Below are 13,542 nucleotides of genomic sequence, written 5' to 3' on the forward strand. Positions count from 1 at the left end.
GGAAGCATTTACCCAAGGCTCCCACCTGGAATGAAAAGCACTGATGTCTTTCTAGATTCCCTGTTAGCACCTCGAGATGCAGAAAAACTCATTCACCCCCAGTCCCTGCAGCAGACTGGGCCTTGCAGCTCCTGATCCTCTTTTCCTATATGAAGAACAAACAAGTTAATTACTGTTCAAAACCTAATTTTTTTGTTTACATTCAACAGATTTTAGAATGCAAATTTGATTGTAAAGGTTGCTTCAAAACCATTCTAATCCAATGCTTGGAAACAGTTCTCCAAGGGTCTCTTGTGTTCTGCAGTCTTACAAACAGAGGCACTGATAGCCTTTGTTCTGGACTATCTTCCTACGGATTTGTGCAAACCACCTAGGAAGACAGAGATAGTGTCTCCCTCGAGAGCAAAGGGCTGGTTGGTTTATTGCCCACTGTATTAAAGATGATGTCTTTCTCTGGGACAAAGGGAAGACATGCTAACTGTCCACTATAAAAGATTTGGAATCCCTAAACTCAGGGTTTCTCTTTGTGTCCATTCAGGTATCACTTAGGCCTATTCATATTACCTTGTGGGAACTGGGGTTTGGAGAAATGGCATAAACACTGATACTCTGGCTACTACTATTGCTATAAGTAATGAAGTCCTTTGTCTCTGATCCAGGAGTTTAGTCTTCTGCTAACATCCATGAAACTGTGGCAGACTAACTCATTAGCTTGCCAAGTACAGTAAAGTCTTAGATCCTTCACATATTTTAAAACCTAATTACTATCTGTAAAGTTATCTTGTTGATCACAGAATAACCTTCTTTAACAACTTTCCCAATGCCATTATTTGCCTTGTCTTTACTTAAGTATACTTAAGATTCATACCTTGAGTACATCAAAAGGATTTAAGACTATTTAATGGTTTAAAATATGGTACAGGAAAATGCACTGCAGGCAAATATTCTCTATAGGAGGAAAAAAGGGAAGGTTTTGCCTTTTTCCATTTTTAGAGACAGAAAAATGGCAAGGCAAAAATAAAATCTTATGTTTTGCAAAGGCTCTCAAAAAACTCCACAGCAGGTGCAGCAGGCAGGGCCTTGGCTTTGGGTAGAGTTTCTGAGAGATTTTGTTTAATTGACCAAGTGGCATCAAGTAGCAGCAGTTACGCGAGGTATGGGAGGTGGGGCAGCCCTGAGTCACAGAACCACAAGGAATCTAGTTTCCTGCCAATTCATGAAATATGGGACTGGAGGTGGTGTCCAAAAGCTTTATGCAAAGGAACCAGCATGCATTAGGCTGATGATTGATGATATTCTATTGCTACTGTGCCAGCTGGAAATAGGATACCAGATGTTTCTGATATCTGCCATGTGGATTAGGTAACTGAGCAGAGTATCTACACCTGAAGGAGAGTCAAAACATGTCACGCAACGAAGGGGACAAAGATGCTCAATGACTGGTAAGAATGACAACGGCCATGATGATGAATAATACCTACATGAAAAATGATTATTCATTTAAACAAATTAAACATTTCATGATATAACTATATGTCTATATTTTATTTGCAGGTGTGAGAATCAGGAGGCTAGAGGAGTTGTCATATTTACCAGTACTATAAACGCTAGAATATCTAGCAGAAAATATCAGCATACCATGTCAACGATTTCTGTAAATGCCTCCAGGTGAATGCTGGTGAGGAAGACCCAGCCATATAGGCCACGTTTATCTCTCCAGGGCCAAACAATAACATTTTTGGAAATATCTAGGAATCCAATGATAGGCAGAAAAAAATCACTGTTGAAAATATTCTTCCCTGACATAAAATTAATATAGTGTGGTCAAATTTTCATCTCTAAAGTATTATTTCTGTGTGCAATATATGAGTGTGGCAAAAGTAGGTTTACAGTTGCTCATATGGAAAATACAATAATGAATGAGTAATACAAGAATAAACTGTTTCAAATACTTACAACTATAAACCTACTTTTGCCACACCCTGTAGAGCACTAAACTAAAATTTAGAAAAATGATCCAGCCATTATATTTGCTTTCACGGTGACACTAGTACGTGACAGATAGTTATAAACACTTGGCGGCAGCTTCCTTCTACCAGGAAAGGCCATCTGTCTCCATCTAGTCTCAGGAGCGACTCAGGTGTGTCAGCCAAGGAGCAAGGAAGTTCTAGCCTCCAAGGAGGGTAGTTCAACCCTGATGCACTCTGCAGAGACTACCGTCAACACCTGGTTTTGAGATGAGTGTTTTTCTCCACTTTGTTTCCATGAAATAGGGGTACCTATATCTGACGCCACTGGGGTAACAGGTTACCTCGCTATATTGACTTGTGGGGACACAAATTGTTTTTAATCCTCAGAGTAACTTCCTCGAGAGTCATATCAAAGAACTCTATCCCAACAAAAACACTGTACCTTTTTCTCTGGTTTGCAAGAATAATTTACTTGTTTCTAGTGTCATCTGTGAGTTTTTTTAAATACTAGGAAATAAATTTATTAGATAGGTAATCTGATCCATACCATCAGAGCTCAGTGAAAATAAGGAAAGGATAATTAAAGCAGTGGGTGAAGAGATAGGCCCTTCCATGTGTACCTAGATTTCGGGCTGAGTGTCTCCGTTAATTACAGCACAGTGCAAATGAGAACACACATATGTGTTTGTTCCTCACGTGGGACTGGTAGCTTCACACAGAGGAAAAATATTCAGACCATCACCACTAAGACTAGGCAGTACTGGGACAAACATCCGCCACGAGCCACAAGAGGGCCAGATGGAAAAACAATTCAAGCACACACTGGACTGATGGCGGGGTAGTGGCCTAATTCATGTGCAAGTTACAGCGGATTTAGCTGGGAAGGTTTGGGGCTGAGAGATCTCACTAGATGGCACACAATGCTATGGGGATTTTACCATTAGCTCTTCCCTCTTTTAAAGTATATTTTGTAAGAGAAAAGGTAAAGAAGCTTTTAACATTTTCATATCTCCTGCTATGACATGGAAGCATAGATGAGACTGATGAATGTCAGAGGGATGGAGGAGGGCGGGTGGGTGGAGGGGGAGAGAGTAACCGAAGAATTTATATGCAAATATGCACAACCCAAGGGCATGGACAATGGTGGGGAGAGGGACTGGGGAGGGGGAAGGAACAGGGAGGAACGGGGTGGAACGGGTCATTGGGGAGAAAAAGGGACATCTGTAATATTTTAAACAAAAATAAAATTTAAAAAAAAAAAAAAAAGTCCTCCAGAATCTGAGTAAGGAGTTTTAACAAAAGAACTCAGAAAGTGACGTTTAATCCCTAGGGGCACAGAATTAGAAAACGAATATATTTGTTTTCTCTTTTTTGTAAATATAGTTCTGAAATGTAGGCCACAGTTTTGCAGTTACTGGGGAGAAGGTGTGGCATTGATGTGAACACCACAAATACTGTGATACCATGATGCCTCGAGAAATGGCTGGGTTAAGTGTCAAAACACTGGCCCTGGATGGTGGTGTTCAGTAGTTAGAGCACCAGCCTGTGCACTGCAGGGTCACGGTTTCCATTGCTGGTCAAGGGCATGTACCTGGGTTGCAGGTTTAATCCCTGGTCCCAATGGGGGCAAGTGAGGGAGACAACCAATCAACGTGTCTCTCTGACATCCATGATTCCCTCTCTCTCTCTCTCCCTCCCTCCCCCTCTACCCCTCCCTTCCACTCTCTCTAAAAATCAATGGAAAAGATATCCTCTGGTAAGGATTAAAAAAACAAAACAAAACACTGGTTATACTCCCAGCAATGTGCCAACAAAATCTGAAGCAAATCTTCCCACCTCTTTGAGACTCAGTAAAATATGAATACTAGCCTCCCCCCTGCTTACTCAGATGCACAGCAAGGTGTTAACTAGTAGTATTTGGGAGGATGGGGTAGAGCAGGACAGAAATGTGAAGTGGATAATTATCACATGATTCCACAAGGTGAAAGAATGAAAAAGCGAGTCAACCCCTGGCACATTTGGACTACAACATGCCAGGTGTTTGGTGCAGGACAAACATCTGGATGTGTGATTATATTTTTTATTCTTCCTCCAGATGCCGGGATATTGTAAATGTTAGGGATAAGCAAAAAATTACTTTAAGCATTTGAAAATGGGACCTGGTAAAAAGAATAGGCTATTAATTGGATGCTATAACAAAGTGGGCTGAGGGAATCCTTTCTGTCTGACCAACTTCGTATTTCTGTCCTAAGGGTGAAGATCCCCAAGTCAGAAGGAAGCCTCAGCAGTGCTTTCTGAGACCACTCTCTAATAGCATTTCTTCTCATACACTTGTACTTTCCAATTGAATAATTCAGTTATGTATTGGGACAAGAATGTTAGTGTACTTCACTGGTCCCAAATGACTTGGATAATAATTACTTAACAATCTTCTAGATTGCACAAGAGCCACTGCTTTCTTTTTCAGAAAAAGCAAACATTGTACAATGCTATCTATCAATTTGTAATTATGTCTAAATTCAAGTTCCATATTCCTTTTTTAGAGGCAGAGATCGCTTACTGTTTGATTTCAGTCAAGCATTAGCTCAGGGCCTAGCCGGCTGACTCAGATGGTTGGAGCGTTGTCCCAGGCACCAAAGGTTGAGGGTTTGATACCCGGTCAGAGCACATACTTAGGTTGTGGACTCAGTCCCTGGTACGGGAGGCAACCAATCAATGTTTCTCTATATATATCTTTCCCTCTTTCTAAAAAAAAAAAAAAATTAATAAAAAAAACATATCCTCAGTTGAGGATTAAAAAAAATAAAATACTCTGTCTCTGTGAATTCCTTCTTTGTAAAGGAAAGTAACATTTGCTATTTATCTTGCTGAAAGCATACTGAAATAACTTTATTTTCTCAAATGCATATTATACATACTCAAAGTATTTCCTGTGTTCCTATTGAAGTTTAAAATGTTCTTTTTCATTGGCTAGAACAGCCTCAAGTTTGACAGTAACTGGATAAAATACTTGAGGAGCTCTCTTTTTGCCACAAATTATCAAGTAGATTAAAAATTTTGAGGACAAACTATTTATAGATACTGACAATTCCCTCTCAGCTTGGGGCCACTCTGTATTTCACAGTTGAAACAACCATTCTGTAAACTTCAGGAGGTACAACAATTAGAATTAAAAGCCCCAAGATTAAGTGCTGAACTCCTTCGCAGGGAACTATTTTTCATATCATCTCTGGAAATACCACAGTTTAGATGGAGCAGTGATACAGGGCAGGATTTGGAAAGCACAGAGATGTGTCAGAACAGTCTCTTTTCCTGATTCTCAGAATCTCAGTATTTTAAGACCAACATTACTCATCTAAGGCTGAGCCATCTGCCCGGGACAGTCTTCCATGGCTCAGGGACCAGAAGAAGCTGGACGTGATGGAGAGCCGGGCTGCAGCCAGCCTGCTCCTGCACAATGAGCCCCGAGGCTGGCAGAGCCAGCACAGAATTGGACAGACAGCTTTGTTCTGTTACATCCAGTTCTGCTGAGGTCATGGAGTCCTGCCTTGTTTAAATTAAACTTTACGCCATATTTAGTCAACCCTCCTAGAGTTAAAAGTTTAGTGTCTCTGCTGTCTTCAGTTGGCTAAGGCTCCGTCAGGCTGCAAGCCATAACACTCAAGTAAACCCAACGGTGCTAGCCGCAGGGTTAATCAGCCTACGTTGTAGAGGCGCCTGTGCCCAAGAGCCATCCTCCGTGTTAATGTGAAAGGAAACGGACCCAACAATTTGCAGAGCACTCAGCAAAACAGCTGATGCTCCAAGGCTGCAGCATCCTTGTTTTCCCCCAAATAAAGCTAAGGCGACCGGGAGTTTTTCCAGGGAGAGCCTGCCTGTCTGCACACAAGCACCTCCACCCATACCTCGTGCCAATAATCTTTACTATTTTTGATTTTTTTTCTTCAACATTTAACTCCTGTTTTCACTAGGTCCACACTTTTCTTTGCTCGCAATGATTAATTTTATACTCCATCAGTTTAATTTAAACCAGACCGACAATTCCTAGGGTAAGAACATTTCCAAGTGGCCCCTTTATGGGGCAGATCCAATAAATAAATAATATCCAAGTTATAAAGCACTAAGTTAAAACCCTGTAATTTAGGATTAGATGTCAAAGTAAGTCTTATTTTTGGTATTTTTTTTTCAATGACTATACATTGACAATCTTTACAAATAATTTTGCTTTAATATAAGTGGCTCTGAAAACACTATTTTACTTGTGGCAACACAGGTTGCAGTCACCCTCTAAGTTGACCCTTAGCTGACTGTATTCGTTTGAACACAGGAATGGTTACCACTGCCCAGAAAAAGCCTGTTTGGTGTTAATGAACCCTTCAGTTTCCCTCTCCTCTCCCAGCACTCACCTTGGGGATGCTGAGGTGTTCCTGGGGAGGAAGATGCTCCCGTGAGAGCCTCTTGTGAGTCTAGAGATGAAGGGCTTGGGCTCAGAGGGGCGGGGGAGGCAGGGGCTGCTGGTAAGGTCAGGTCCAAGGAGAGGTCAGCTCTGCCCCGGCTCGCGCTCCGGCTTCTCAGTTCCTTCTCGTGCGCCTCAGCTGCCAACTGCTCCAAGTATTTGTATCTGAAAGTTAAATTCCAAAGGGTTTCCGTAAAAAGAAAGAGGAGCCCGTGGCTGATGCTTGTTTATGGATGAAACACCTGCAGAGTGAGCTGGTTTCCTGATGCACAGAGCACAGCGCAGGGCTGGCTGAAGGGCCCGTTTGCCAGGAACACCCAGCAAAGCCAAGATGCTAATGATTAAAAATCCCGCATCATGCATAACCAAACAAATTGGGAGAGATGGCCACATCACACAGTCCCCAGATACTGGATCACTGCTGCAGAATCCTAGTTTGCTCTTTTAGGAAACATTTTTACAAATAAGCAAAACAACAATAACGACCATCAAAAAGGCCCAGCAGTGACAGCTGAAAACCACACGCCCTCGGAACTCACAGCTGTGAAATGGGAGGGTGCCCCTGTGTGGCAGAGAGAAACAGTGCCCCCCAAACACCAAAAGGGAGTGTTGGACGAAGGCCTCCCTGCATTTCTGAACCTGCTTCAATGCTAACAGCAATGCGACTGGAATTCACTTTGTTCTCTCGGTGTCGACCATGGAAACTTTTTTATATTCTAAAATATTTCTCAGTCGGACTCAGACATCCAATAGCTTGGACCTGACGTCACATATAGTTTATTCATCAAAGTCAGTTTAAAAGAACAAAGATACATCTGTTTTGCATTTCAGGCAGGCAGAACCCACTAACTGTTTATTAAGACCAGCTACCAATCATAGTCCTCATGGTGCGCTTTATAGATCAGACCAAAATAACTTTGAAATATGTGCCTCTTCCAGATGTCTGCTAATTTTACCCACCATTATTTGTTCAGAAATAAATTTATGAACCCAGCTGTAGCCAGGTTCTGACTATCTTACCCACCACCAAACTTTGAAACCCTTACTCACATCCATCCAGATTTAATGCTTCAGTTCCTCCCCGTGGGCAAGCGCCCAACTCTGGCCCACCATAGCCCCCACATGGCACTCCTAATTCACCTGGGGCACCTATATAAAACCTTTAAAAATGCATTTAGAAAGCATGCATTTCTTCATTCATCCTAAGGTGGGCGTGGTTCCCCCACATCTGTAATCATCACCCTTCTCCCTGCCAGTCCAGCGGCAGCCTGCCCTCCAGGCCAGGCTCGCATGTGCATCTCCCCCTGTGAGGCTGCCTTGACCACCACAGCTGGAAGTGATCTTGGCCTTGCCTCTGAACTCATGTCGGATATGTAGCCCATTCAATTCAGATGGCATTTTACATTTACTGCCTGGCATATTTAGTCATCTTTTCACATGTGTATGTCTGTTTTCAACAAGCAGATAATAGGATTTTTGAGAACAGGAAGATTACCCTCCTTTGTTCTTTCCCTCCGTGCCTTGCACTTGTCAGCTGATGGGAAATGAGCAAAGAGCACAGTGAGAAACCTGTGCCGCAGCACCCCACCTGCAGGGGTCCACCTGAAGCACGGGGTGCAATGGGACAAATGTACCCTACTTCACTTTCTTGGGGAGTGAGCTTACTTGCACGGTGAATCACTGATAAAAGATGTGCGGTGGGTCTGCATATATACAAATGTCTGAGGTTGGCTTCCAGAGCAGCTGCCTCACAGTGGAAGGATGGAGAAGCGATGCCCAGAGAGAAAGCTTTGGAAACTCTGGGCTTTTCCTGCCAACAACATCACCTCTCAAAATGTAGGAGAGGTGACAGAAGAAGAGTATTTCTGAACTTAATTCTGACCAGCAAGGGAAAACCACCTGGCTTGGAGGTGATGGGAATTTTGGAAAAAAGTGATCTTGATGGTCAGAGGCAGTAGGGGGCATATTTTAAATGAGATAGTGGCAAACTCAAGGCCAGGAAGGCTGCAAACCCAGGAGGAGTCTGTGAGCACAGATATCCCGCATTGAGTCCAAGCCTTCTGGGATAGGAGAGACAGGCAAGGAATGACATGCAAAAAAGGGTCCTGCACGGTCCAGTAGACTGGACTCTTGGAGCAGGAAAGCAGTGCTCAGCAAAATCAGAAATGCGCAGGGAGAACAGTAACAAAGCCAGGAGGATGACCCATTCATTTCAGTGGGTGGGCCCTGGTCCTGCCTCTCCAGATCCCAACCATGGGCAGGTAGTCTGGCAGGCATGTGCTAGCAGCCAAAGGACTCACTGCATTTTCTCGGGGACTCCAGGGGTTCCTCACCCAGAGTCTGGGTGAATACAACTCAAAGGCTATTCCTGTGCACCCTTAGGTCTCACTGTGCCTTGAGGATCCAGGAGTCATGGGAAGGGTCACAGGTTTAATCTGAATTGTCCCAAGGGTGTTTATGTGGGGACAACGGCAGGGGAGGGAACATGGGGATTGTTTAATGGGTAAAAATTTTCAGTTTTACAAAATGAAAAGCACCTGGGAAGTAGTTGCACAACAATGTGAATGTACTGAACACTACTGATTTATTCACTTTAAAAAATGGTTAAAATGGTAAATTTATGTTACATATATTTTGCCACATTTAAAAACTTTTTAAAATGGCAGGGGCAGGGAGACCCCAGTGTTGAGAGCCACTAATTCTTTCTAAAAAGGTAGCAAGCAGAGGCGTTCACCTGCAATGGGCTAGAGTGGTAAGGATGGACTAACATGCAAGGGGAGAGCCAGGCCCCCTGGCATGTAGACTGTCCAGCCCAGTGACCTCGCCTGGCCCACACGTACCTGCAGCCATCCCTGGGACAGGGACGGCTATATCATGACCTTCCCTTATAGAGTGCCTCTAAGTACCACCATTTAGGAGCCCAATAGTACTTGATCTGGGAAGCCCACCAGCCCATGCAATGACTGTCACAAATCCCTGCTGTCTAGTGACACAACCCCCACCCCACAGACTCTGATGAAGCCTTATGTGTGCAAAGCACTGGGTTTTCTATCCATAGCCCCAAGAAAAGACTTCACCTTTGCTGCCTCCATCTACACATTCCCATTTACCTTCCTTCTGTCCATATCTTTTGCTTATTCATTCATCTTTTCATTATTGAGCAGTTGTTGAGGGCGTGTAATGTGCTAAGGACTGCAGGAGGCACTATAGATTTAATAATAAACAGGAAAGCCCCGCCTCACAGAGCTCACAGGGCAGTGGGAGAGAGTCAAACAAACCTCCGGGATGAGCTCAACATCCACCATGGGTGCAGGTGGCGGGCTGGTCCCGCAGCCAAGGGAACGTACTCAGGCCCAGTCTCTTTCCACAGGACCCTTTTGAATCCCTGCTTGACTTTAGATTAACCTGAACCTACTTATTGATGACTTTTCCTGCCACCCTCCTACTCAGAAATTCCCCCTCACGGGAACTTCTGGCAGCCTCTAAGTCCTACTCTGTCCTCATACTTGTTAAACGGTGCTCAGAATCCTGTCTTCCTGCTTCGCTGATCATTCTAGGCATCATCTCCCAGATCCCAGTCCAGTCTCGACCTTTCCCTTGTACCTGTCCCCATAACCCTGCTTGCCATAAGGCATTTCCTCTCCGCATCCTGCCACCCCCTCAGACTAATCCCCACCCTCACCCCAGCCTGAATTTCATTCCTTACTACTCCCTCAAAAAAATTATTCTTGAATGTCACTTAAATCAATTATCAGATAAAGGCTTTCTTCTAATACATTTAAAAAAAATTAGAAGTAGCACCTCAACAGAAATTGACTCTGAGTCTGCACCATTGTCCATAAAACAGCCTGAAATTATGGAGATGATATGAAATAAATCAAAATAAAATCAAATGTGTCTGGATGGCCATTACGCCTCAAAAGAACAAATTGACATTCATCTTGCTACATGAGATGTTACAAACCTCAGAAACCCTCTGCTGTGTCTCTGGCCCTCTCTTTCTGAGCTGCTGCGTTAAGAGTAAGAAACATGGACCCTACACATGCCCAGCTCTATCATGAAGAGTTATTAACAGATGGAGTCTTTGTCCTTATATCTGAACCTCTTTCCACCTCTGATCTCCATCAGTTTCCCCATCTATCTCCAAAGTCCATTATATTTGGAAGTCCTATCTTTTCCTGGTTTACCCCCAACAGCTTTCCAAATAGGGATAAAAGTATATCTCCTGCACTCCCATCTTCACCAGGTAATTCGAGACGCAAGCTAAGCAAGGGAAGTGGCTGGTCTAAAACAGAGGAAAATGTCCAGATGCTTCCCCAAACCCCATGTAAACAGAGAGGTGGGCTAAAGGAAAGATCCCACACGGGGCTATGAGGAGCCTGCTCCAGCACCAGCTAAGAGGCCCAGGCAGACTAGTGGCATCAGGGAGAGAACTGAGGTCAGAGTGAGAGGAGACAGAGGAGGAGTGGCAAACTCCTCTGCACAAGTTTTCCAGAGTAAGTGATATTCTGCTTTGGGAAAAGAAACAGTAAATAATATCCAGAAAGAGGTAGCCTTTGGTGGTTTGGAAAATTTTGAGGTCAGTCTGAGCAAGGACCTTACATCTCCCCAAGAGCTTCCAACCCCTGCCCATGCAGACATGACCTGACAGTCAGGTTGTCAAAAGCCCAAAAAGGTGCAAAATCTGGAGGGAACATTAAAAAAATAAGATAAAATTTGACTTAAGCTTGGGCACAAAGTCGACAGCATTTTCAGTAAGAGTATATGTCATGTCCACCAAATGTCAAAAAATGGTATGAATTAGAGAGAGAGAAGTTTCTTGTTTCTTTACCAGCATCTTTCACTCTAAATTTACTGGCTACAACTGGTTATTAGGATGGTATAATTGAAATGTTGGAATTAAAGCAATGCCATAGTTTTATTTATGAGGCTGAACTAAGCATCTAATTTTTAAATCGAACACAGGCAGACTCCACTCCTCCATGTCTCAGACTGTCCTGATCTATTTAGCTGATGATGTCTAAAAAAATTAGCACGATTCCACTTTTTATTGGCAAAGTTCAGACAGGTTCCCAGCTGCCTCTGGTATGAAATCAGCCTTTCCATTCTCCATGCAGTAACCCCATCTGGTGGTAGAGGGAATAACTGCAGTGCTGTGGGGTAAAAATTTGTCTTTTGCTGTTCTCCTTTCCAAAACAGTTTCCTTTGCTTATCTAAATTAATCAGACAGTGAATACACTATCTTTGTATCTTTTAATGGGATTCAAAGCATGTTGCCATTGAAATTTTAAAAGCTGGTTTACAGTTTGAATATTTGAAATAAAGCTGTTAGCTCATTTGCTCATTTATTCCATACATCTTTCCTAAGTGTCGAATATGTGCCAAGAATTGTGGCAGGCATTGGGACAACCACAGAAAACCAGGCATGGTTCCTGCCACCTAGAAACTGAGTACAGTTCAGTAGAGAGAGAGGTATGTGATCAGCACATTCAGTGAGTGTCTCAGGTGGATGTGGCACCCTAGCCAGTGCCTGGCATAGTATGTGTGCTCAAATATTTGCCAGAATGCTGAACAAGTGACCTAGAAACATGCAGTAAAGACACCTAACCCAGGCTCAGTAGTGGTGGTGCAAGATATTGAAAACATATACCATATGTCAGTATACTAAATTAACATGCTCATTTGGAGAACTTTGGAGACAGACACATATTTCACAGCATGATGGCATTAAATAATAAACCTGTACTTTCTTGAAATTTTAGATAACCAGGACACCCTAGTCTGCACAGTGCCAATTACCAAAGGTCTTAGGTCTCCTAGGTAAAGCTATTATACTTTAATTAACACAGTCTCCACTGCATGCTTGGTTAGGAGTGCCAAGTCACGTGCAATTTGGTTACATGGGAAAGAAGAGATATACAAACCTTTCTTCTCTTGCTTGTCTTTGTTCCTCTCTTTTATCTAAATATTCTCGGCTACTGAAAATATATGGAAGAAACAAAATAGGGAAGAAAAAGAACAGAATTATATGCTCATAAAATTGCCAAGAAATTATTAACAGTATATAACGAAAGCCCACTATTGCCTCGGAAATGGAAAGTGCTTGTAGTTGAATTTTTAGAAACCAAGGGTAAAGACGGTACTTTAAAAATACTAAATATAATGGATTTTCTATAAAATCACAGGAAGTCCGAAAACATGGGGTTACTGGATTCACTCGGAGACGTGACCTTTGGAAAGAAGAATGCAAGCATATGTGGAGAAGAGAGAAGGAAACAAGTTTAAAGGGTGACACAATACATAAATAAAATACAGCAATGACAAGCAAGCAATAGCTTTCAGAGGAGATTCACATTCAACCAAGCTCCAGTAGCTCCACAACTTTCGTCTCAAGGATGAAATCTGAGTGGCTCCAAGCGTCTTGGCCAATTTCCGTAGCACTCCTCCGTTTGGACATTCCTCCCCCAGCCCAGGATCCTCTTTCTGCATCCCTTGCAATCTGTTGCTCTGCAGGGATCACTGGAAGCTCTTCGTTGTGTATTCTCTCTTGCCTGTACCCATGAGATGCCCAATTTTGTCCAATTTTAACGTTTGTTTTCCTCTTCCTAAGTTTAAGACTGTGTGATCAGTCACCTCCCAATAGACCATTTATTTTCCTGGAGAATCCTGACATTATTGTTGTCTACACTGGATTTAACACGTTTGAGCGCCCAACCCCCTCGATGCACTGGTCACTGGAGAGAAAGGAGCAGTGAGTCAGGACAACTAAAACAGGTTGGAGAGGGGGAAAAGGCAGCAAAGACTCAAACTTATCATTTATAAACATCCATCCCCATCACTTTCCACACTAGAAATACAACTTTCCATAACCTAAGAAGTTTAATAACATATTCAACAAAATAACAGTAAATAAGGGCAACTTTTAAATGGTAACAGGAATAACTTAAATCAACGTAATGGGTGGTGAAAGGTCGGCCATTTGGGTAACCCCAGGGACTACTTTATAAAGCTTTTCCTATTTCCATTTTTAAATTTATTTTCATTCACATCCTTAGACTTTTAGGAAGAAAATACAGTCATTGTAATTAATAGTTGTGTGTGGTATGTCCTGATAAT

At 42.8% G+C, this 13,542-nt stretch overlaps 1 protein-coding gene across 9 annotated transcripts in view; it reads right to left on the reverse strand.

Annotated features, from left to right (window-relative positions):
- Window positions 1-13,542, reverse strand: part of FHOD3 (formin homology 2 domain containing 3) — a 396,327-nt gene that overhangs the window by 71,295 nt on the left and 311,490 nt on the right. For 5 of the 9 annotated variants that reach the window (XM_081149144.1, XM_081149142.1, XM_081149138.1 and 2 more), the window contains 2 exons: window positions 12,351-12,404; window positions 6,377-6,591 (listed from right to left, as the gene is read on the reverse strand). In XM_081149144.1, coding sequence (XP_081005270.1) covers window positions 6,377-6,591; window positions 12,351-12,404 — 269 coding nt within the window. The remainder of the gene's footprint in view (window positions 1-6,376; window positions 6,592-12,350; window positions 12,405-13,542) is intronic. The other 4 variants (XM_081149143.1, XM_081149139.1, XM_081149141.1 and 1 more) reach the window with 1 other exon arrangement.

The sequence above is a fragment of the Miniopterus schreibersii genome (genome assembly GCF_964146895.1).
Source record: "Miniopterus schreibersii genome assembly, chromosome: 10".
NCBI lineage: Eukaryota > Metazoa > Chordata > Mammalia > Chiroptera > Miniopteridae > Miniopterus > Miniopterus schreibersii.